Raw genomic sequence first — 25,509 nt, 5'->3', positions numbered from 1 at the left:
AAGACAATGAATACACAAGAATGGGGGGCCACCTTCCCGGGCAGGGGCTGGAAATGAGTGATAGATGGGGACAGACATGTGGAAATGCTTCCAAGAAACAAAAGATGCTATGCAAACACGGTGCTTCCGCTGTGTTTTTTCTCCTGGGGACTGACAACAGAAGACAGAGATTCAACCGTTAGAATCTGACAGTTTGTTGTTTTTTGGCGGGGGAGGGTACAAAATTCATCCTCCTTTCCCATTCTGAAAATACACATTTTCAACCTCCATATCTTTGGATAACTATTTAACATTTTGCCCCTCAGGGAATGATGTCAATGAAGACCCACCATGCTGGCAACTGGGGAAGGGGTAGAGGGCTCCAGCCAAAACTCAGGGGAGCTGCTGTTGCCCAGGGGCAAGCCTGGCCCTGCTACCTGTCACCTGCAGGAGCCTGGACAAGCTCTTTATGCCTTTGCACTGCTACCTTTTTCATTAAATAAGGCTAACAATAATGTTGTCCTTACAAGGCTGTTCTGAGGATTACATGAGAATCCATAGGAAGTCTTTAGAACAGGGTCAGTCACAAAGTAGAGCCCAAAAAATGTTAGCTGGTTATTATTCCAAGAATTATGCACAAAGAGCCATATATCGGCAGTGACTGGTAAGTGCCAGACTGATAACAGGTAAAGCCAGAGCAAGCAGGGTAAGTGCTCAGCTGGGGATGGCCCGAGGAGGCTGCCAGGAGAGGCGACCCCCTCCCCTGCTCCCGTGACGGGAAGGGGTGGGGGGGACAGACTCCCCATTCAACACACGAGTCAAGGTCATGCCCAAGCCACAAGCCTAGTACGATGGGGGTCCAGGTGAGGGATACTTTGGGTTATAAGGATCTATCACGTTACAAATAGGCACACAAGGTCGCCAAGAAGCAGCATCTGTGGGGAGTGCACATGAATGGCAAAGCACTCTGCAAATCTAAGCTATGAGAGTATTTCCTAGCAGCTTCACAGCACCGAACACAGAATTATGTTTGAAATAAGTGTTCAGTTGACAATTCAATTTTCAGAGAGACCTGCAGTGGGGCCTCTCTCAAAACTGACATCCAAGGCGAGATATACCCTTAGCCAGCAGATAGACAGTAAGGGGGAAACGCTATTTAAAATGCTGTCACCATGGCCACAGTCACACCAAGTCCTCCTGGCTCCCATATCCTAACCCCACAAAGACCCCATCTTCACCTAGAAGCAACCCAGAAACCACAGGGTGGCAGCACAAAGGGCCCTTTGCCTTCCTGCTTCTCTTTCCCAGCTCCAGCCACAGCCCTGTGAACAGGGACCGCCCTGGGGAAGGGGTACCCTCCCTCCAGGCACACACCCCTGAGCCAACCGACCCACTTACTTTTTCAGCCATTCCACAATGTCCTCAGCTGTGGACCCATAGTTGTCATACTGGAACAGAAACCGTCCTTTCCTGTGAAATGTGGACAGACAATGTCGGCTCAGCCAGGGATGCAAATGCCACCATGGAGGGGAGCGAGCGTCAGAAGGGAGGCAGGAGACTTACTCGAAATAGCAGATGGTGGGGTAGCCTCGCACATTATACTCCTCCTTGACGTTTTCAAATTCCGAGGGGTAGACGTTCATCCCAGCCAGCACCTAGGAGCAAAGGGAGAACAGGCCTATTGGCCCTCTGCCCCGCAGACAACATCCCCACCTTGCCAAGCACAGCTTATCTGTCTATCCCACCAGAAACAGATGAAGGGGACAAAGCCTCACAAACTGACATGCAGCCCTGGGCAGCGGGGGGAGCATGGCAAGCTAATGCAGCTGGGAATGAGGGCTGAGAGCTCTGGAAGACATGGGGCCTGGGTCAGGTGGCACCCTCTGTACAGGCATTCCCTTTACTTGCCTGCGGGATGGCTATCCCAGAGTGAAACCCAAGTTCTGAGGGCTGAGGAAGACAGGTGGCTTTGCCACCAAGTTCAAGCAGGTCCTAGAGTGGGGCTGCTGCCATCCAAAAAAACATTATGCCTCCTCCCTGCCCCTGTCAACTAAGGTTTCACTCCTCTCTTAAGTTACAGTCACTGCTCAGCCACCCCACAACATCCTCATGGCCTGTCCTCAGTCTGTCCACCCAGGCTTTGTGTTCAATGTTCTTGGACCTCACAGCTTGTACGTGGCCAGGGAGAGAGTGTGGCTCTTGTGACAATCCATCTGCCTGACTCTCCTCCCTCCAGACTCCCAGATTCCCCACCTCTCTCCTCCTGTTTGTAAGCATCGCCTACAGCCTGACTGTACCATCTCCAAAGTTTGAACATTTTTTGGTTGCAGGGGTCCCCATATCCAACACTTCTAACTGGGAAAGGAGAATTTTAGTAGCTGTGTTACTGACAACAGGGCTAAATACTAAGAACAACCCAGAGTCCTCTAAAACTCCTTCCCTGAAGCAGTAATCTTTTCTAGGGCAGGATCAGGTGCCCGGAAAGGACTTGAATCTGTTCTTATAGGAGAATGAAGATAGAGTGGCCAGATACAGGAAGGCTGTTCCACAAAGCAGGGCAGCATGGAAGAAAAGGGAAAGGGACTTCAAAAAGCCAGGAGCAGTTATAGAGGCAGAGAGAAGAAACACGGGAAGCTCATTTTGCTGAACAATATAGAAGGAAACATAGGGTGGGAGGGGGATGGGCTAAATGGGTAAGGGGCACTAAGGAATCTACTCCTGAAATCATTGTTGCACTAGATGCTAACTAACTTGGATGTAAATTAAAAAAATAAAATTAAAAAAACAAAGAAGGAAGCATAGGACAAGAAAAAGACAATAGTCTCAGTGGACAAGAAACTTGATTCAGAAGACTGTGTCCACTTAGGAATCATGTGGCCTTGGGCAAGTCACTTACCCTCACTGAGGCTCCTTGTGTGGAAGACATGGGCGATGGGAATATCACAGGGCTCTTAAGAGAACTGAACCAGGTGACCCAGGTCAGAGGTTCAGCACAGGACTGATGTTGAACAATCGTCAAGTTCTTGACTTCCTACCAAATCCTCCTGGTGATGAAAGCCTCTGGCAGCACCATCCCCAGAGGCATCTAAACAAGACTTTCTGGGGCGCCTGGGTGATTCAGTCTGCTGAGCGTCCAGCTCTTGATTTCGGCTCAGGACATGATCTCACGGTTGTGGGATCAAGCCCTGACTCGGGTTCTGCACTGAGTGTGGAGCCTGCTTGGGATTCTCTCCCTCCCTCTCCCTCTGCACATGCATATATGTGTGCTTGCATGGTCGCTCGCTCTCTCTCTCTCTCTCTCAATAAATAAAAAACATTAACCATGTCTTTCCAACTGTTTTAGGTACCTAGCACAATGCCTGGCATACAGTAGGCACACAATCTTTACTAAATCACCAATTTCCACACACACACACACCCCCCAGCTCATTTGTGGGATGTTGCAAGGAATACAGGGAGAATTAGTCTGAAATAGAACTTACTAGAAGACCTGGAACCCTCTAAAAGCCTTTCTGTTCATTTCCCCAGACTGATTCAGCAGCCTGTTCCAGTAATAATTGTCTACTTTAAAGTTCTTTTTTTATTCTAATTGATCTCCCTAGTGTCAGTGCACATCCACCATGAGATTAATCTTCCACATCCTCCTCTTTCATTACATCACTTCCCTGCACAAAACCTTTCAATTCCACTAAATATGAGCTAGAATCTAACTCCACGCTCAAAGATCATACAGTCCCTATCTCATTTCTGAATTCTTCTTTCTTACAAAACCCTTAATTGTACACCTGCTAGAGTCTAGGTTTATGATTCTCCCAGGAATTGGAAAGTCTGAGATCTCTGCACAGGGAGGAAGTTGGACCGATCTCCGTCTAAGGCACCTTGCAGATGGGTAATATACCACAGTAGCCAGGAGCCTAGGCTCAGGCATCATGATGTTGGGTCCGAGCCCTAACTCCTCACTTAGTAGACACATTTCTTTGAATTAAGTCAGATGCCTCTGTGCCTGTTTCCTCATCTGTAACCACCTCTTATGACTGCTGTGAAGACTGAATGAGACAGTACAAGTAGAGTAACTACAGCACTCAGAACATGCTAGCTGTTTTCATCAATACTACGAAGCATCTCTGAACTCTGCACATGCTGTGCTCCCCTGGCCCTGACATTTTGTCTTCTCGTCCCTCTGCTTAGGATGCCCACGTCCCATCTCCCAGTTACTACCAAAGACTTATTCATCCTGTAAGGCAAATCCAATCCCACCTTCCCGAACAGCCTTTCCAAACCACCTTTGCTTGTGATGAACTTTCAACTCTCTGGGTTTTTGTAGCACTCTTGTACCACTTGGGGGCATTTATTAATGAGATAAATATTTTTTGAACAACTACGTACACTTTTTGGAGTCTGGAAAGCCAACTGAGGCAAAACTGGCCTCGGCTTAAGAGTTACGGCCACAACACCTGACCCTGAGCCACATGTGCTGGTGCCGTTCGGTTAGCGTGACCCGTTCTACCTCATGTTCAGCCCGTGTTCTGACAGGAACAATCATGGATGCTTCACAGAGCAGACAACACATGAGCTGGTGCTCAAGGGAGAGTCAGATTTCCACAGACATTCCAGAAAGAGAACGTGGAAGCAAGACAAAACAAGATGCAGCCCAAGAGGTAAGGAATATATGCTGGTTTAACTGGACTGTAGGACACAGAAGGGGGCAGGAAGAGAAGGCTGGACAGGTTCAGTGAACTCACTCTGGAAAAGGCTTTAGTGCCTAAGAAACCAGGACTTTGTTCAAGAGGTGCTGGAGGGTTTTCCAGCTGCATTCTTTTCTTTTTTAAAAAAAATATAAACAGGTCAAGCTGTAAGGGGCGAGTCGTGGGTCAGGGAGAGAAATCAGCAGCCTTTGGCAACCACTCTGTGTGGGCTAACCAGGGCCTGACCCAGGATGGTAGGCAGGGAGAGGACAGGGTGTGAGGAAGAGAGATGTGTGAGGATGCCCTGGCAGAAAGGCACGTTGTCAGTGGAGCCTGGCGTACTTGGGAAGAGTCATGAAAGAAGGCTGCCAGTCTGCTGGATGGAAAGGTGCTGAATTTTATTTTAGACATTCTCCATTTGGGACACAGGGAGAAAAATCCAGACCAAGATGTCAAGCAGGGAATCTGACACATGATACTGGAGGTCAGGGACTCAGGCTCCATGGAGCTACATTTTGTTGAAATTATGGATGTAGATAAAATCACTGAGGGAGAGGCCATCACAACAAGGAAAGCACGGTGCCAAGCCCTTGGCCCTAATAAGAAAAGAAGCTGAAAAAGCAGAATCTTGGGAGCACCCTCATTTAGTGAGTGGGAGGAATAGGAAGTACAAATAGGAAGTGTGTCTATGAAGTGTCTGTAGCTCACAGAGCTGTTTCCACACACCAGCCGCTTGCTCTTCACAACAACCTTAGTGAGGTGGGCAGGGTTTGCATTATCATCTCATTTTACAGATAGGGAAAGAGAGACTCCGAGCCTATTTGCCCAAGATCTCCTCACCGGTTAGTAAGAGCCAGATCCAGAGTCTGATGTGCACAGGTCTATCACCAGGACCACCCCATGTCATGGTGTTTACATCTAGATGGCCCATCATGGCCAAGAGAAACAAAAGACTCAGCGTGGACCTCAGTAACTAGCAAAGCTGGGAAGAGGAAGCAGATGGGGACAGGCTCGCTCTGACAGCCGCTCTGAGACAGGGAGCAGCAACAGCTGCTGACGAGGATGGCAATTAGCAGGGATAGGTGGGACAGACACTGATGATTCACCAGACATTAATGACAGCAAAAGAGAGGCAGAACTGAGTTTGGAAAATGGCAAAGGCTGAGCATCCCTGATCTGGCCTGGCTTACATCTTCATGACATCATCAAGTTGGACACCTCCCAAGAAATCTGTAGAGGAGGAGGGTTTCTGACCCTTGCCACAGACATGGGCTAGCCAGAAAGGGTTCGTGGACGACAGAGATGAAGAGGAGACGAGGTGCCAGTCCAGCTAGGTCTCAGCAGTGGTGAGGGGTAGGCTTTAGATTTCCGGGGGCAGCCCACCTCTGCCCTGAGTGTGAGGACGGAAAGGAATCATGCTTCTAGTCACCCTCTCTGGGGAGCTGTGGCTGCACCATGAGCCCTGGCCTCCAGAGGCCTCTCATAGAAGGTGGTGTCTATGTGGCCAGACCTTTCCCTATTTATGGAGTGGGGAAAGGGTGAGAACTTTCAAAAGGTGCTTTCCTAAGAAACAGAACAAAACATACCCCAAGCAAGAAAATACAGAAGGAAATGAATGTGTTCATACAACACAGATGCCTTAGGCCAAGGTAACTAACACCTGGCCAAAGCTGGGCTTGACCAGCCAGGCTGTCCAGGTACTCAGACGATCCCACTGAGTTTTCTGTAACGTTGTCTAGGGAACTGGGAGGGTCACTTTTTATGTTTCTTGACCTGGGTGCAGGCAGGGAAGGCAGGCACTGCTGTTGTTGTTGTCTCCTTTTTTGGAACCAAGTACCCTTAACACAAATAATCTTCAGGGATAATCTTGAGAAAGAGCATAGTATGAGCCCAGGGCCAAGGGGCAAGCCCTCAGCTCACAAACATCCTTCCCACTTTGTCTCTGTCCTTAATAATTGATGCTCTGAATTCCTTCAAAAAGAGAAATATTTTTAATGTAAATACCGAGCTTAAAATAAAACGTGCTCAAGAGTGATAAGCCACACATTCATTCATTCATTCACTTATCCGTATGTATGGGGTACCACAAGCTTGGCCCTGTGCTCTGTGTTGAAGAAACAGATGTGAACCAAACAGTGTCCCAGTACTCAAGAAGCTCACACTACAGTAAGAAAATCATACTATAATTAGTATCAACTGGTGAAGAAAGTGATCTGGAATACAAGCAAAGATGAGCAGACCTGGCCATGCACGGCAAGGACAAACTCTATGGGAGCATGGAAGGGACTGGAACACTGAGTTTGGCAGGTAGATGCAGCATTGGCTGGGAACCTTCCAGAAGGTGCACAAGAATAGCACCAAGACCTTACCTGCTTTGGTGGGGCTGGCCAGGTATTTGTGATGTGACTGGGGCTGGAGCTATTTAACTTCCACCGCACCACAGAGTTAGGAAGTTGAGTGGAGAAGTTTTCTAAGAGTATGCGAGTTATGAGTAGGGAGAACACTGGATAATTAAGTCTTTTCTCCAGGCGAAATAATCGTCATATATGCTATCTATTAAGGCCCCAAAATGCGAAGTGAAACTTCCCCCAAGTGATGTATGTGTGCCCCGAGGCCAAACATCTCCAGGTGAGTTGCTAAAAATTCATTAGTGATAAACAAGCAGGACCTTGGTGTTGCCCGAGAATGAGGTCAAAAGAGAAAGCACTGGTTCTTTGCAACCCAGGCTTGTAGCGGGCTAGGCTAGCAGGGCTGTGTCACCATGCCCATGTACACTTTTTAAATTGACTCTGAACTAATCACCAACTTCATTTGATCTGTAAAGATCATGATTCAGTTTTAAGAAATCAGAACTCCCTTAGTGGGACTTTGGCCAGCCCCACCATGGTGATGGCTCTCCTCACCACAACCTTTCATGAAAAGCATATGGATTTTTCCATGCTCCCTAGAGGGGCCAACAGTTATTTTTCTGTTACCACCAACAAAAACAAAACAAAAAACCCTCGGTATTTGTGTGGCTCAGGGAATGCACAAAACTAGATAGACATGTGGCACAGAAGAGACAAGGCTGGCAGGTGGAGGCTGCCCAGAGATGACTGGGACCATCAGTGAGTGGTCCTCAGCCTGGTGAGGTCTGACTGTCCAGTCTCCCCTGCCCTTGCTGCACCATCCTGGTTGTTCTTCCTTCCTGAGGCTCGTTTCCTCAGGGGCTCCTCTTCCCCCTCTTGTCCCTGAAAGATGGGCACTCCTGACACAACCCTGCCTCCTGTCTGCTTCACCCCCCCCCTCCACACACACACACACTGCACACTCTCCTTCAGAGAGCGCCTGCGAGTTCGGGTGTCCGGCTCCCCACCTGGACTGCCTCTTTCTGCTGTCGTTTCCACGGCTCCTCCAGCCCCACATAAACAGATCCCTGGTAAGCCTGGCAGGAAACTTTCCCGTGAATCTGCTTGTGTTTTGGGCCCACCACTGGTCACCATGCCCCTTTTGCCGCCACTGGGCTGCCCAGCACTGGGAGCCTTGGCCTGCTTTGGAGCCCAGCCCCAGTAATTCTGGAGCCATGATGCTCTGCTGATGGCCCCTGGCCACCCAGCAATACCACCTGGGCTTCTTGCTGGTTTCCTGGCTATTTTGTCACTGGCCTTGCTTGGACAAGCACTGAACTCTCCTGGTCCCAGCAACTCTGGGGAGTTCTTGCCATCCACCAAGAACAGGTCTGAGTCACATGCCCAGGGCAGCGGGAGGGTGACTCCTTGAGATTTTCAGACCTGCCCTCTCCCTGCACCCTAGGCCCCTTCCTCCCACCGCCTCTCCAGGTGAGAGGGAGAAGTCTGGGAGTCGGCCAGCTCTGCCAGGCCCATGGGCCTCACTCACAATGTGGCCTCGCAGCTGGGTCGCGGCCTTCTGGAAATGTGGCATTATCCTCTTGCACACGCTGCACCCTGGTCACAGATAGAAGAGAAACAAACTTGGTTACGGTGGGTGCTGGACCCCTATGCCCTGGCTTCCCTCCCCTCAGGCTAACCTCTGCCAGCAAACATTTATTCAGCCTGCAGAAGGGCAGGACTGCTGCTGACCCTGAGGACACAGAAGGAATAGAGGCCCTGCCCTCCAAAGAGCTTACAATCTTGATAGTGTAGACCACGACACAGCCCGGCAGTCCCTCGATAAATGTGGGACTGACTAAGCAAATGTGACACAGCTGGAGAAGGTCAAAGCGTGGAATAGTTTAGGGCTGATCATGAGTTCAACAGGAATACAGGGAACCCGAACATGTGACAGGAAAGCACAGTCAGGGACTGTAAATGAACCTGAATCAGATGCCATTAGGAAGAAAAATGTGCATCCATGGGTACAATGACTCTTGGGATTTCCATGCCCCTTTTCTTAATCAACAAGAATAACTGGGCAGTGAGTGGAGATGGGCTGGGTGTGAAATACTGACTCTGGCCTTGCAGGAGGCGCACCAGGCCAGGATTGGCACACCTGAGGGCCTGTCTTCCCTGGATGCACTGCATGGTGGCCCTGGACATGGCTCTCTGGGTGATGGCTCCTTCTGGCAAATGAGGAGGGTTGGAGCAGACAACCTCAGGCCCCTTCCAGCTCTGACATCGAGGATTCTGTGATGTCTCTGGCTCAACCCTCTGTGGGGTTCTGTGGTCACTCTTCTCCTGGGATGATGAAGGCCTCCCAAGCCTTGGGGGACACAGGGCCAAGATAGCCAGGCCCCAAACATCCACTACCACTTCAGAGCGACCTTGCTTTAAAACCTCTCCGCCCACCCCGCCCCTGCATCGATCAGAGCAGGCCACATTTCCATAGTGATCCCACAGGACACATGTACCAGTTTCTTCAGACATAAGGAATTCAGACATGTCAGGCTGTTAGTCTTTCTGACAGCCGCTCTGCTGCAAAAAGGCTTTGAGATGCACTTGAAGGCTGTAGACACCAAAGCTGACCAGACCCCTGTGTCAGGCTGGATCTCATCTCAACATGACAGTGGGGACAGGGCCGAGCAGCAGTAGGCGGACAAGCTCTAATCCGTGTTTAGCTAACACCTTGGCAGACTGTGGGCAGAGTAATACAGATCGGAGAGGTGCTCTCACCCACGGGGCCAGATACAGACACTGGAGAACTGTGAGCAGGTCCAAGGTTCCACGGGAACCTCCCCAGCACAAGTCTGCTGGACCAAATGTGATGCAGGGGGTTTTGACATGGAACTCCCCAAATGCCCATGATCCTCCTGTGACATTCCTGCCCAGCAGACAGACGGACACACACTGTACACACACCAGCCTGGGCTTAGGTTCATGCCATTAGTTCAGGCTCAGACTCAGGGAGACTCAGGAGTGTGGGAGTGGTTGCAAGGACAGCCCGCAGCATCTGTCCTCAGAAGACAAGATGCACCTCTATCCATCAGCTGCCACACACAGCCCCATCCCCACAAGTGTCATGAAGAAAAGAATGTGACATTTGTCAGGGGACACTGTTCCCATGGTAGGACACTCACAGAGGAGGGAAACAGGGACAACAAGGCCGACCCGGCCAGGTGCCCATGCTCCATGGTGGATGACACACAGCAGGGATAACGGGGGGCGCACAGCAAACAAGATGCTCAGCTCTGGGGAGTATGAGACCCAGGTCTCCCCTTGACTATTTGCTGCCTGTGCTAAGACTGAGCGAGTAGTCTGAGCCTCAGCTTTCCCATCTATGGAGTGGACACAGAGTCTCCCCTGGAGGCTGAGGGGCAGAGCCAACACTTGGGAGGACAGAGCCGGACGCTCAGCAAGGAAGGCACTGTCAATACAAGACCTGAGTGTCTGCACCTGCTAGGTCTGCAGTGGGGGAACACTCCACAGGGGACAGAGGATGTCACTCCCAGGAGGGAAAATAAGTCGGGGGCAGGGAGGAGTGCACTTGGAGTTCATCTACTCTTTATTCAGTGGCTTGATGAGATGGTGGGAGTCTGACACCCACTGGGCCACATTCATCAGTCAGGGGCTTAATTTATGAACTACTCCCACAGGGGTGGCATCTCTTTTCCAGCTCTGCCCGTCTGCAGGCTGCAGCAACATTACCCTCATGTCCCCCACAAATCCCCATGGGTGGAGCCCAGCAGCTCTGGGAGAAGAAGTTAGTGAGGTGAAGAGGTGATGGAAGAGTAATAGGAAGCTACAGGCCAAGCCAGTTTCCAATTTAACTTGACCAAAAATAGAGCTGGTACCATGATCCCTATCTGAATCTCTCTTTCAACGGATTTGTCAACCGGGAGGCACAGGAAGAGATAAGACTAATTGTCACTCTCAAACCCTGAAAGTTAGAGTGGTCACCCATTTATTTTCTCACTAATTCTGTCAACATGTACTGAATAAACAAGAGGTCCCAGGGACCCAGATTCCTGGTCACAAGTAAAGCCTCCCACTGCCTTTGGGTTCATTCACCCCGAACATGATCAAAGGATCAGAGTCCTAAAAGACTTCCCAGTTAGAGAACTAGTACGTTTCCAGGAATAAGCTGAATTATGAGGCCATGAAGGCTTGAGTGGACTCGTATAATAAAAAGCACACGTCTGTTTCAATAAAAACAACAACAAAAGAGTCCTGAGGTTACCTGGGACCCAGGAGGCCATCCAGTCTGACCCCTTCACAAATTTGAACTTAACGGCTCCAAGTTTTCATCCTCCCTTCTCGACTATTAACTGCTCTGTGACACCAACAAGGGACCTAACTTCTATCCCACTTTCTATTATATAAAGGTAATAACTATGCATGCCTCTCTGCCTGCTATGGGGAGGAGGATGGGCACCCTCCCAGACAGCCTGGGAAAGGGGTGGGGGAGATGGCACACACATTCCAGCGCAAACTGCTAGGGAACCACCTTTGTAAGTGATGGACTAGTGTCGTTTTAATGAAACCCACACGACTATACCATGATCCTGCCTGTGACACGAACTATATACAGACATATACTCGGTTTTAATCTCATCTAGCCCATACATTGAATCCTGAAAGGTTCTGAGATAAACCAAAGGGGGCCCTCTCCTCAAGGGGCTGGGTAGGCAGGACAATTCCTGAAGCAACTCACAGCTAAGCAGTTAATAAGATCCCTCCAAGGAGAAACAAAAAGGCGTGAAACCAACCAGTGAACATAAAAGAAGCGAATGACCCAAGGTTAAGGTGCATGACCATTCTGAGCAAAGCCTGATCTAACTAGAAGTAGGACACCAGGGCCTCCTTTCTATAGGCAGGCACACCCTTAAGGCCAGCAAGGTGTCTGAGAGGAGGCTGGGTTAGGGGGATACCCAGCAATCAACAGGGGCTGGGGACAGGCTATTGTTATGGTGAACAAACCACAGAACCACCAGAACCTCATAAAAGGGCAGCCATCTTGGGAGGCATGATCATTCAGGTGGAAATTGGAGGGGTCTTTGTCCAAAGAACTCAAGAAAAGGGATTCAAGGCAGGCTTACAAGAGTAAATAGAACTGAAATGAGAAGTTACAACTCACATCATAGATATACAAAGGATCCTAAGAGACTAGTATGGACAATTAGTCACCAAAAAAAATTGGATAATTTAGAAGAAATATGCAAATTCCTAGAAACATATAATCTTCTAGGACTAAATCAGTAAGAAACAGAAAACCTGAATAGACCAATTACTAGCAATGAGATTGAATCAGTAATCAAAAACCTGCCCAAAACAAAAGTCCAGGACCAGACAGCTTCACTGATAAATTCTTTCAAACATTCAAAGATTCAATATCTATTCTCCTCTAACTCTTTCAAAACACTGAAAAGGAGGGGAATACCTCCAAATACATTTTATGAGGCCAGTTACTCTGATACCAAAACCAGACAAGAACACCACAAAAAGAGAAAATTATAGGCCAATATCCTTGATGAACATAGACGTGAAAATCCTCATCAAAATATTAGCAAACCAAATTCAACAATACATTAAAAGGATCATTCAACACAATCAAGTGAGCCAACAGACACATGAAAAGATGTTCAACATCACTCATCAGGGAAATGCAAATCAAAACCACAATGATATATCATTGTGTGCCACGCCTGTCAGAAGGGATTTTATCAAAAAGAAATAGCAAGTGTTGGCGAAGATGTGGAGAAATAGGAACTCTTGTACACTGTTGGTAGGAACGTACGTTGGTACAACTACTATGAAAAACAGTATGGAGATTCCTCAAAAAATTAAGAATACAACTCCCATATGATCCAGCTCTTCCACTACTGGAACAGTATTTATCTGAAGAATATAAAAACATTAATTTGAAAATATATATGCACTCCTATGTTTATTGCAGGATTATTTACAATAACCAATATATGGAAACAATCTATATGTCCATCAGTGGATGAATGGATAAAGAGCTGTGGTATGTATGGTATATATACGTGTATGTATGTATACACACACACACACACACACACACACACACACACACACATATACACAACAGAATTACTACTCACCCATAAAAAATAATGAACTCTTGCCCCCTGCAACAACATGGATGGACGCTGAGGGCATTATGCTAAGTGAAATAAGTCAGAAGGAGAAAGACAAAAACCTTATCATTTTACTTCCATGTGGAATCTAAAAACCAAACTAAACTAAACAAAAACAAACTCATAGTTCAGTGGTTACCAGAGGGGAAAGGGGCCTGGGGTGTGTGAAGGAAGTCCATTGTGGGGTGATGGATGATAGCCACTGATACTCCTCCAAGCCACGGACAGGCCAGGGCACACCCACATCCCACCACACATGGCCTCTCTCTCTCCAGTCTTTAGTTTTCTGAAGGGCATTATGCAGATCACAGAGCTACAGCTCTAGGGGCCTTACATAGGCTCTATTCCAGGGTTTTTCAATCTGTGGGTCGGGACCTGTTAGACTACAGGGTGGCCCAGGCAGAATATTTGAGGCTTTGTAGAACATACTATCAACTAATTAACTCTGCTTAGCTTTTGAAAGCAGCCACAATCTATAAACAAATGAATATGTCTATTCCAACAAAAATTAACTTACCAAAAAAGATGGACAGCCCACGGGCCATAGTTTGCAGACCCTCTATTAGAGGGTTAGAGGAAAAACCAGTAACTTCTGAATAAAACAAAATAGGCTGGGGTGCATGGGTAGCTCAGTTGGTTAAAGCATCCGACTTCAGCTCAGGTCATGATCTCATGGCTTATGAGTTTGGACCCCGCATCAGTCTCTGTGCTGACAGCTAGGAGTCTGGAGCCTGCTTCAGGTTCTGTTTCCCTCTCTCTCTGCCCCTCCCCGGCTTGTGCTCTGTCTCTCTCTCAAATATAAACAAACAAAGATACATACATAAAACAAAATAGAAAAACGAAATAGTGCATACTACATCTGGCAGAGTAGATGGCAAGTAGTAAGGGTAAAGTATGGTTTTGTAAAACTGTTGTTTCAGCTTATTTACTTAGTCAACTTATTTACTATAAGTATATATAAGTTACATGTATACTTATAGGACCAGGTTGCCATGGAAAATATTTTTAAATTAATACTAGGAAATACAGTCAAAAAGTCTGAAAGCCACTGCTCTGATACACTCCCTTTTCGTATAGAAATGGAAACTGAGGGGGGTGGGGGCACCTGAGTAGCTCAGTTGGTTAAGCATCCGATTTTGGCTCAGGTCATGATCTCATGGCTCCTGAGTTCGAGCCCCATGTCGGGCTCTGTGCTGACAGCTTGGAGCCTGGTATCTGCTTCAGATTCTGTGTCTCTCTCTCTCTGCCTCTTCCCTGCTCATGCTCTCTCTCCTCCTCAAAAATAAGTAAATATCAAAAAAATTTTTTTAAAAAGCAATGGAAACTGAGGGGCAGAGAGGTGAAGGATTTGAAGGTGAAGGATTTGACCAAGGTCACCCAGCTCGATTGTTGGCATAGCTGGAATTAGAACCTGGGTCTTCTGGTTGTCATCTCAATGATCTTTCTGCTGTTCCTATGGCTTTGTGCCTCATCTAGAGAATGAACCAAAATATGAGGCCCTTTTCTCCCTGGTCCTGATTCCCCCACACTTCCCAGGTGACACCAGCAGAGGTGTGCAGGAGCCAGAGCTGGGCAAATGGCTGCCTTGGGGGGCTGGCCAGGCTCTGGCTGGTGAGCAGCAGTGGACCTAGAGGGTGAGGCGTGGCTCCATCGGCACATAGCTCCACCAGGCACACAGCTGGTGGGAAAGGAATACCTGGAGAGATCCGTGTTGTTGCTAGGTAGAGCTCGGGGCAAGGAGGGCAGAAGGATGCAGATTCTAGTGAGAGAAAAACTGATGTGGACAGTAGGAGGGGAGGAGCCAAATGAAAAGGCAAAGAGGCAGAGACGGAGAGATGGGGTGAGGGACGCACTTCACATTCTAAGAGAGTTGGGGCTAGTTCCCAGTCCCCCGCCTCCCAACCCCCAGCTGCCCCTCCAAGAGGCTGAACAATGAACTCTGGCCCAAAGGAGAAAGGTCACTCACAGGGGGCATAAAACATCATCAGGAGGGGCTTCTCTTCCTTCTTCAGGAGCCGTCTGAAGTCCTGAGGCACAAAGAGAGAACACGGCAGGTCACACACACAATAACATAACAGGGAGGCGACATGCCCCTGGCTCTGGGGGGTGGGGGCACCACCACGGTGGAAGGAGCTGTCCAGCACTTCAGATGTCCCATGGTCTGACGTGGGGTTTGGGGCATGCAGCAAGAGTTTCAGCCTGTCAGGAGCTGGACGATCAAGACAATCTGTACTACCCCTGCATATTACAAATGAGGAAACTGAGGCCCCAAGGGGGCACATGGCTTTCCCAAGGCCACCTGGTATGATGAAGTAGTCAGGACCAGGCTACCAGCTTTACCTGCAGCTCCACCTGAACGATTAAAAACCTGCAAGGAACTATTTATGTCCCGTGAGGCTCAACCAGGCTGCCCCCTCATGTGATTTATGGAGTGGTTGTGTTGTAGGGGGGTGGTTGTTTTCACGTGGCCAACTTGGCTAGACAGAGATCTGCTGGTTAAGGTCACACAGGGCTAACCCAAACCCACTGTCTCTTTCCCCAGCCCTACCGCCACCGTCCATGTGCCCAGGAGCCCATCGTGTGCACAGGAACACACAGATGAGGCATGCCCTCCTGCCCCCATGAGATATAGATCATCTGTATTTGTAAAACCCTCCAAACAGTGCCTGGCACATTATTATGCAATACATAATTATTTGTTAAATAAATACAATAAATGCAAAAAAAAGACATTTTTTATATTTCACAACAGTGCTAATGGAGAGACTTCAGTGTAAAGCAGGGTCAAAGACCTTTCTTCCAACGAAAGTCAACGATGTTCCGGAAAAAGCAAATCTATCAAGGACTGCAGAGAAACGCAATGACAAAGCATGTTTTGATTAAAATAATTTGCTTCTCTAACCAGTTTCCATAGAAGAAAATTAGAGGTTTTTCTCTTTTGAATAATAAGGAAAGTAAAAGGAGATTGTGAAATGCAGCTTTCTGGCAGCAACAAGGCATTAGGTAAATAGATGAGGGTACATCCCGCTCTATGGAATACTACTGCATCATTAAAAACGATGAAGAGGAATATTTAATGTCACAATAAGATATGCCTGTTACGTTAAGTGGGGGGAACAAAGCAAGTTAGAAAGCAGCATATAAAATGTAATGACACTTTTGTAAGTAAAAATATGTATGCATTATGTTGAAAGCCTGGAAGGCTACAGAAAATACCAGCAGTGGGTACTTCTCAATGGGAAGGGATAAAGTAACTTGTTTTTCTTTTTAAACTCAAGCTGTATTTTCTAAATTTTCAACAATGAATATGCATTGCTTATAATTTTTCAGTTAGATAAAAAATATTACAAATATTTTGTAGGAATTTAAAACATTTTATAATAAATTCTGAAAATGTTCACCCTTGTTTACATAACTAGAATTATATAATTTTACAAAACAGAATTAGCAACTAAGATCTTTGACCCTGACTATGGGTAGAAAATGCAAACGCTTTGAAAATGATCTTCTGAAATCCCTGGAGAAAAAACCTGAGATCTGAGAAGAAAAGGGTTTTCTGAGCCTGTAGCCATTTGGTTTCATACCCTGGGTAGTAACAATCATTACAGTACATTCAAAGATGCTTAATTACCTTCAACAGTGCAGAATACTAACCTCACAAATACAATTGGCAATTAACTTGAATTGGGAACTTTTAGTTATTTTATGTGGAAATTCTATCAGCAGAAAGGCAGCTATACCTTAAGCTTCTACAGAAGAGAAAACAGCACCAAGTGTAACAAGAGGATTGCCTACAGGTGTGAAAACATTTTTTTTCTCCTTAATATTTCTAGTTACAGAAGAACGATCTTAGGAGTTTCAGGACATGATCATCTCAGGGGAAGGAGACAGCAGGCAATCACTTTCCAGAAAGGCTAGAAACATGCATTATCACAAAATCTTCCCACGAGCAACAGTGAGTTTAGGCTGCTTGTTTTCCTCATAACTACGGGCACAGATGCCACCACCTCCTGACATTTGCCCCTCTTCCCCTGCCAGCAACATACTTTTTACCTTCTGATGATATTGGCATTTTCTATCCCAGAGAAATGCTGATGGCCAGCCCCTTAATTCAAACTGCCCAGCCCGTAACGATCACACATGATCCCTCCTCCAGAAAGTATAAATGGCATCCTTTTCTTCTGGATTAATAAGCATTAAGGGTCAATAATTTTAAATGAAAAGGGAGGGGAGGCAGAGGAATATAAAAAGTACATTTCATGTTATCAAGATAAGAACAAACATTCTCCAGTTCCTATCACAAAAACAAATGACAAGTGTTAGCAAGGATGCACTATTGGTGGAAATATAAACTGGTGCGGTCACTATGCAAAGAGTATGGAGGTTCACCCAAAAATTGAGAGTAGAAATCCCATATGACCCAGTAATTCCCACTAGCGGGTATTTACCCAAAGAGAATAAAAACACTAACTTGAAAAGATATACATGTCCCTATGTTTACTGCAGCATTACTTACAACAGCCAAGATACAGAAACAACCCAAGTGTTCATCAACTGATAAATGGATAAAGAAGATGTGGTATGTATGTATGTGTATATATATGTGTGTGTGTATATACACATACATATATACATACACACACACACACACACAACAAACAATGGAATATTACTCAGCCATAAAAAAAATGAGATCTTACCATCTGCAGCAACATGGATGGATCTAGAGGGTAATGCTAAGTGAAATAATTCAGAGAAAGACAAATACCATATGATTTCACTTACATGTGGAATCTAAGAAACAAAACAAACGAACAAAACCAAACAAAAACAGACTGATAAAACCAGAGAAAAAACTGGTGGTTGCCAGAGAGAAGGGAGTGGGGGCATAAGTGAAATAGGTGAAGGGGATTAAGAGGTATAAACGTCCAGAAGCGCCTGGGTGGCTCAGTCAGTTTAGTGTCCGACTTCATCTCAGGTCAGGATCTCACGGTCTGTGGGTTCCAGCCCCACATTGAGCTCTGTGCTGACACCTCAGAGCATGGAGCCTGCTTTGGATTCTGTGTCTCCCTCTTTCTCTGCCCCTCCCTTGCTTGCATTGTCTCTCTCTCTCTCTCTCTCTCTCTCAAAAATAAATAAACATTAAAAAAAAATTTTTTAAAAAGAGGTATAAATGTCTAATTATAAAAGAAATAAGTCACAGACATGAAAAGTACAACAAAGGGAACAGAGTCAGTAATACTGCCATAACTTTGTATCATGACAGATGGTAACCACACTTCTCATGGTGAGCACTCTGTAATATGTAGAACTGTCGAATCACTATGTTATATATCTGAAACTAATATAGCACTGTATGTCAACAGTATTTCATAGATTTTTAAAAAAAGGACATTCTCCTTCCATCTACAAAATAGCACTGCCTGCCTCACAGACCATCTGGAATATAACAAAGACGTTCTTGCCCACCCCTAGGTGAAGACACAGCCAAACAAACGAGGTACGCACGTGTCACAATACATGGATAAAGATGCACATTCAGGTCATGTGGGGCAGTCTTAGAAAGGAGGGTCAGGTTGTATGGAGACTATAAATCAGAACCACTGTTCTACCCCCTAACTTCCTAGCCCAGCCAAATCCAGAAATTAAAACTTAAGAGGGTAAATAATTTGCTCAAATTTACATGACTTAGAATTATAGAGATCTGACCCAAGTCTCTGGAACTCCAACCCAAATCTCTGAGATTATTCTTAAAGAAAACAAAAAAACAAAACTTACTTTTAAACACACACACACACACACACACACACACACACACACACACACACACAGCCAATCCCAGCAATGACTGGGTTACATAATAAGGAAAGGCTTTTTAAATGGATATTTCTCTGAGAAAAATCTAAACACATTAAAATACATTAAATAAGGCAGTGAAGAATGGGAGGTCTCAGGCAAGGTCTCAGGCAGCCAGTCTGTGATCTCCTGTAGGTTCCGTCATGGAGCTGGGAAGGAGAACAAATATTAGGGGCCTAGTGGCCCGGCTCCCTTGGAGAAAAGTACAACTGGTCTCTGAAAAGTCCCATTCCTCATTTCTTTGGGCATCTCTTCTAGGGAGACCCTGGTTGGGGGAAGCTTCCAGTGTCCACCAGAATCGATGCAAAATAAGTTACCTTTTCACTGTCAATGTGGACAACGTCTTTGGCTCCAGGATCTTCCTCCCACAGTGGAGGCCCTTTTGGATCCTTCAGAAAGGCCACTATAGACTGAGGAAAAGAACAAAGAAGGGAAAAGTCGTTTTAGCCAGGAAAAGAGGGAGGTGGGGAAATCAGGAACCTGCCCCATCTCTCTGCCCAGAGACCCACGTGCCTGGAGAGGGTCTGCATGTCGCACGTGGGCAACCCCGTGGGGGGCAGGGGTGCCATTCCATTGCCCACTGACTTCACTGCTGAAGGCCCTAAAAATGCACCCCCACTGCCTCCACCAAAATTTTTCAGCCACGTGACACCTTAATCTGGTCAGCTGATCCATACCTACTGTGCTTCTTCATGGACATCAAAGAGGAGATTTGAGACAATTCATTGGCTTATTCAAACCAGAGACAGGCTCATGCTTCTAAGTCTCATCTCCTCCAGGAAGCCTTTCTGATCAATTTGAATAAAGGTCTCCAATCCTGTCCAAGGATTCCACATTCGTGCAGCCTCCAAAACTGCCGATCGCACAAGCAGGTAAGCACATCTAATTGCCACCTGCTCAATATTTTGTGATCTAAACTGGTTTGAGAGTGCGTTAAATCTTGATCATCCTCTGAGGAGCTCAAGCCAGGAAGCCCCCAGGGGCAGGGTGCTCATCTTTGTGACTGCCTACTTGCCTGAATACCCTCCCTCTACATGCCCAGGATGAAGATCTGACAAGGACCTTCAGGATAAAGTACTTACCTAGCCTTTGTCATGTGGACAACTGACTCAAATCTCATTCCCTCTGGGAAAGACACAATCTTCCCATGTGGAGGCCGCTGTCCCTCTACTGCCCTCTATCCCTGCCACACTTCACTGGTCCAGGACAGAAGCAGCCTTCCTCAGACAGCCACTCTGGGAAATGGTGCTCAAAGTCTATGAGAGCCAGGAACGAGTACCAGAAACCAGCCAACCTCCATCCCTTCAACCCTGGAGGGGAGTTGCTGGCTTCCATGCCAAAAGACAGAGCCTTCAGCATCCCCAATTTGACGCAAGATTTTGTCACTTCTGTCCACTTCGATCAAGTCCCAAAGAGCAGATGACAACCTGAATGTGTCCACAAGTGTGGTGGGAGGGAGGAGGGCTGAGGTGAGAAAAGGAAACACATTCTTAGGGAGGCTGTGCATTCAGCCATCCACTGGTCATGCACACAGGACCTCCGTGAGCTTATTATTTTGGAAGAGCTACTATGGAAAAATGGGAGACAGCTAAGATTTCGTAGAATTTCATTCAGGTAATGCTCCCTTGCTGTTCCAAACGGGGCTGTGAAACGCCTTCTGGCAAGAAGAGAGGGCCATTTCCACGTGGCAAAGGCAGGTCTGCCTCCTCTGTCTCTGTCAAAGCTTCCCTGTGACAGTATAAGCCAGAATGGAACTGGCAGGGCCTCCTGAAACCCATATTCACCCAGAGCTGCACAGGCACCTGCCCACCTGGGCCATGTGAGAAAGATGCTTACAGCTGCCCACCTGTTTCAGAAAATACCTGGTGCAGGGGTTCTCAATCTAGGGTACACAGGCAGCCTTCAGGGATCTGTGAAACCCCAGCCTCACATGAAAGCATTACTCTTTATGTTACTTTACTTGACATTTACATTTACTCACACGACAACATTTTACATTTACTTCATGCAAACACACTGTTTCTAGGGAGAAGATCCATGCCTTTCAGTCGATTCTCAGTGGGACAAGGAACCCAAAATCGGTTAGGAACTACTGCTCTTAGGGGCCTCCTGTCCACACACCAGCACAAGCAGAGTTAAAGGGTTAGCACCGTCTCCCATTCCCCGACTCCCACCCCTGCCTCAGCATCAAGGAGAAAAGACAAAAGTGGATGCAAAGAGGAAAGGAGCCACCTCTTCTAACGTAAGAACTGAAATAATCATACTAGCAATCTTTTGCTTTTCAGGTGGAGATTATTCTTGTTTAACTGAAGTTGAGTGATTCCATCCATAGGTTCTCTCCAAAGCACTGTAACCGATGAGATCTTGGGTGGAAAAATCTGCAGGGAGCCGCATGGGGAACACCCCACTCCCTCAGCCATCCTGTCCTGGGTGCTCTGAATGCCAGGGAAATGGCCCCACACCCACACCTTGGTTTTCAGGACATCTTCACGTCTGGGAAACCACACTCATAGCTACATGGTCTTGGGAGAAGGTCATCAGAGGGTCATATGAATCCTGGCTTCCAGGCATCTCCAGTCCTCACCACTGACACATAATAAGGATTTTGCAGGACAGACTGCTGACCAGCAAAAGGCCACTTATACAGGAAGTTCCCCTCTTTGAGCTTCCTGCTCTTTACCCTCACTTGTCTGGTCTCTGGCTTCTTTAGGGGCCACAGCGTGGTGCCTGTGACTGGGCTCCCCCAGAACCACACAGGACGACAGCAACAATAGCCAGAGCATGAACCTGCAACTGGGCACCTAACCCTGGCAGGGACTCCTCTGTCTCTCTGGAGATGGAGGCCCAGGAGGAAACTTGAGAAGAAAACCAACCTGTGACCAAGGAGGGCACTGGTCTCAGCTGCTCCTGCTCAATGACGAGCAGAAGCCATCAGGCAGTTATGGGAAACAATATGCTGCTTACCCTTGCCCTGAGAACTCCAGGGACCCTACCCCAGTCCCTGATGACCCTGTGGGCTTTGGGGAACCCTTGAACTAAGGATGCCCTCTTTCCACTAAAGACTCTGACCCTGTCCAATGCTCAGCCCGCTTCTCCAACTTATTGATGCAGAAATCCTAGGAAGGATGACGAGTGAGCAAATGCCACACACCTGGTCTTTGTAAGGGGTGGACAGAGGCCAGGACTCAGCCTCCCCGACCTAGGCAAGCTCAGACCACTTGGGCTCCTTGCTCCTTCCTAGTTACTACAGTTCTGAGCAGCTGCTATTTCCTGCTCCATGATCCTAGGACAGACTGCTCAGAGGGAGCCGCTAAATGTAAACTGAACACAGCCTCCAAAGACAAAACAAAAAGCCCCCGGCACCCCCTTCCATCACTGCATAGCACTTCCCCTGCCCTGCCCGGCTACACGTTGCTCCTGGGGAGTGCGTGTTCTCTCTGAGGGCTTCGGCTGACATCTTAACACAGAATAAGAGGTTAAGCAACTCTAGGTGGTAGAATTTTCTCTAAGTGTCTAAGTGGGTGTTAAGATGAGTAATCAGGCTGAATCTGTATAAGGTAAAGCTGTAGCAACTTAAAAAAGAACGAGTGCTGGTAGATAAGCAAGAAATGACCAGGGAGCCAAGGAAGAGCGGCAGAGGAGTGGGGCACTGACAGCTGCGCGGATGGATGAACAGGAAAGAATGGAAGGAGATGGAGAAAGAGAGACAGAGAGAGGAGCGCAAAGCAGGAGAGTCTGAAAAAATAAGTTCAGTCTATGATGAGAACAGAAGAAATACATGGCCCCAGACAGGGCAGAGGCATGCCGCCTGGACCAGAGATAGGAGAAGACTTGTCTGAGGAAGAGAATGGGTAGCTGAAGGAGGAGAATCCAAAGGCATTCGAAGGACTCAGGGCGGCGGGTCAAAGACCTTCCACACCTATTTTCACTGATGCTTTTCCATCCACTGCTAAATCGGACTTGTAGCAGGGGAATGACTCAGTGACATCGGCGTGTCATCTGAAATGAAGTGCATCAGCCAACAGGTGTCAACCTGCCCGTGTCCTGCACCCTGTGCTAAGTGCCCCCCAGACTCTGGATAGCCAGTATGGACACTACCATGGAGATGAAGGAGGGCTTCAAGTCACAGCAAAAGGAAACCCAGGCCTCTGGAGGAGAGAGGCGTAACGTCACATGTCTCACCCACATGCCTCTGCTCATAGATTCACACACTTATCTACAAGGCTGGCCATCCCCATTGTGCTAACAGTTACAAACTTTTCCAGATATTCTGCTGACATGTGCTCTAGAGATAAGAATCCCTCAGGTCATTTGAAAGAGCTATCTGTGCAATCTGCCCTTCCTTCTCTCAGAGAAAACCTGCCAGGCTTTTGGCATCTGTTCAGACTCTACCTCTGCTGAGAATGAGGGAGGTAAATTTACCTTAAATGTCACAGCTCGGTTATATTCAGTATGAAATGCACCATCCCTGTCGAATGAGGAGAAAAAGGTGTTAACTTTAAGAATGGTTATGAAGATACATACCTTTGGTTTCCTGCAGCATCTTAATAACATTCAGCTATTGAACACAGTTCAAGATTTTTTTTTAAAAAAAGAACTATAAACACAGAAGAAAAACACTGAAATAAAATTAACCTAACTCAAAACCGTTCACTGGGAATACCAATGAAAGCTTTCTAGCACTTACTTGGAAATTGGAAATGCCCACGTGTACTTACTGGTAATGGAATAATTCAACCTTTTTGTCCTTTGGGCTCAGGTCAACTTTCATCTTCTTGCACAATTTTCTACTCTCAGCATCACTGAAAAGACACAAATGTCCAAAACCATTTGTTACCTGAGGTCCTCACAAAGGTGTTGACAGAGTAAAATCTGCTCGTGGCCTAAAAAAAGCCTGGTACCTTGAAATTCTCAATAGCAGGGAAGGCCCTGACTATAGGTGGGCTCTCAGAGAACTGGAGGAAGCAGAGTAACCAAAAGGATATGGGCTGATCGAGAAAGACAGAGATAAGCAGAGGGTCAACATGGACAGCTCTGGACAAAGCAAGTCCCCAGGAGTACAGCCCATTCTAAGAAGAAAAACCAACTACAGTATAGATCTGTGGCTCCCAGTCCTGGCTGCTCATCAGCACCACCTGGGAAATTTAAAAGAATACAGATTAACCTGGCCCTTCCCAGACCATTACTTCAGACTCTCTGCCTAAGGCCCAAGCAAGTTTTTGTTTTTAAGCTCAAATGTGTACCATATCCCACCTACTATATACCATCTGACCAGGATAAGAGGAGAATGTCCTACAAGGCTGAAGAAGTTACGAAATCTGAGCAGGTACTGACAGAAGCCACAGGGAGAGAGGAGAACGCTTCAGTGAGGTGCAGCTCCTGCAATATCACACTCTCACACTTCTTCTGATAAGAAACGTCTGTCTGGTGCCACTCAGCATTTACAGAGTGCTCATGCCCGATCTCATCTCAGGTTTCCTTCCTGTAAGATCAACAGACCTCACAGGTCCTTGGACCAGCGGCATCAGCACCACCCAGGAACCTGTTAGAAATGCAAATTCTCGGCCCCATCCCAAATCTGCTGAATCAAAACTCTGCGGGTACTTGAGCAACTATGTCTTAAGGAGCCTTCCAGGTGATCCTGATGCACACCACTGTCCTCTTCTGGCTCTTCCTCCTTTCCCTCATCTTTCCAAAGTTTGGCCTCCCCTATGACTCCCACCAGCCCCTCAGAGACCCCATCTGTCTCATAGCTTTCCCCATAACCTCACCATATTCAGCCAAGTCTGCCCAATGGCCAGCCAAAGGCAGCCAGCTACCCCACCCATGCAGGGCCCTCTCTCCAGAGCCACATGGACTTAGTGAGGGTATCTTGGCTACCCAAGTCCACTGGTTCCCACTGACCACACTGCATGAGAAACTTTGTTCTGCCAGGTATGACAGCCACCTGAGGGAAGTCCCTTCATCTCTCACCTGTTTACATACCTCACTACCTTCTACAGCCATCAGCTTCACACAGCTGTGCACCAGCCCCAATACAGAGAGCTAATTCAACCATTCAGCTCAATTCTAAAAGCAACATTCATCAATGGACAAGCAAAATTGTGGGACCTCATTTTAAGTGTAGAACACACTTTGCAATTCAAGAAGCATGTCTTACTAGAGAGATGTGTGTAGGTCAGAGAGGGGGCCACCCTCCTGCCCCCACCCCAACCCAGGCCCAGGCTTTTCCCTCCCTATTTAGTCTTGCCTGTGGTAGTCAACACCACAGCCACTGACCTGGCTAACACTGGGGACTCAAAAGAAATGCATGATAAATTCCAAAAGGAAAGGCTAATGACAATACAGTGGCTGCTCCCCCAAGGTGGCAGGGGCATTTAGAGACAGGGAATCCAGAGAGAAGGTGGATAAGCAGAGATGGGGAGGAGATCCAGATGGGCTGAGGGTATACATCAG

At 47.2% G+C, this 25,509-nt stretch overlaps 1 protein-coding gene across 2 annotated transcripts in view; it reads right to left on the bottom strand.

Annotated features, from left to right (window-relative positions):
• Window positions 1-25,509, bottom strand: part of PDIA5 (protein disulfide isomerase family A member 5) — a 93,509-nt gene that overhangs the window by 34,385 nt on the left and 33,615 nt on the right. For both annotated transcript variants that reach the window (XM_042956221.1, XM_042956222.1), the window contains exons 4-10: window positions 23,772-23,855; window positions 23,476-23,521; window positions 19,371-19,463; window positions 15,164-15,224; window positions 8,541-8,608; window positions 1,543-1,634; window positions 1,378-1,449 (exon numbers count right to left, since the gene is read on the bottom strand). In XM_042956221.1, the coding sequence (XP_042812155.1) occupies window positions 1,378-1,449; window positions 1,543-1,634; window positions 8,541-8,608; window positions 15,164-15,224; window positions 19,371-19,463; window positions 23,476-23,521; window positions 23,772-23,855 (516 nt within the window). The remainder of the gene's footprint in view (window positions 1-1,377; window positions 1,450-1,542; window positions 1,635-8,540; window positions 8,609-15,163; window positions 15,225-19,370; window positions 19,464-23,475; window positions 23,522-23,771; window positions 23,856-25,509) is intronic.

Source organism: Panthera tigris, chromosome C2, assembly GCF_018350195.1.
Source record: "Panthera tigris isolate Pti1 chromosome C2, P.tigris_Pti1_mat1.1, whole genome shotgun sequence".
Classification (NCBI taxonomy): Eukaryota; Metazoa; Chordata; class Mammalia; order Carnivora; family Felidae; genus Panthera; species Panthera tigris.
The sequence above is the reverse complement of the archived record's forward strand: the minus strand, read 5'-3'. Positions and strand labels throughout refer to the sequence as shown.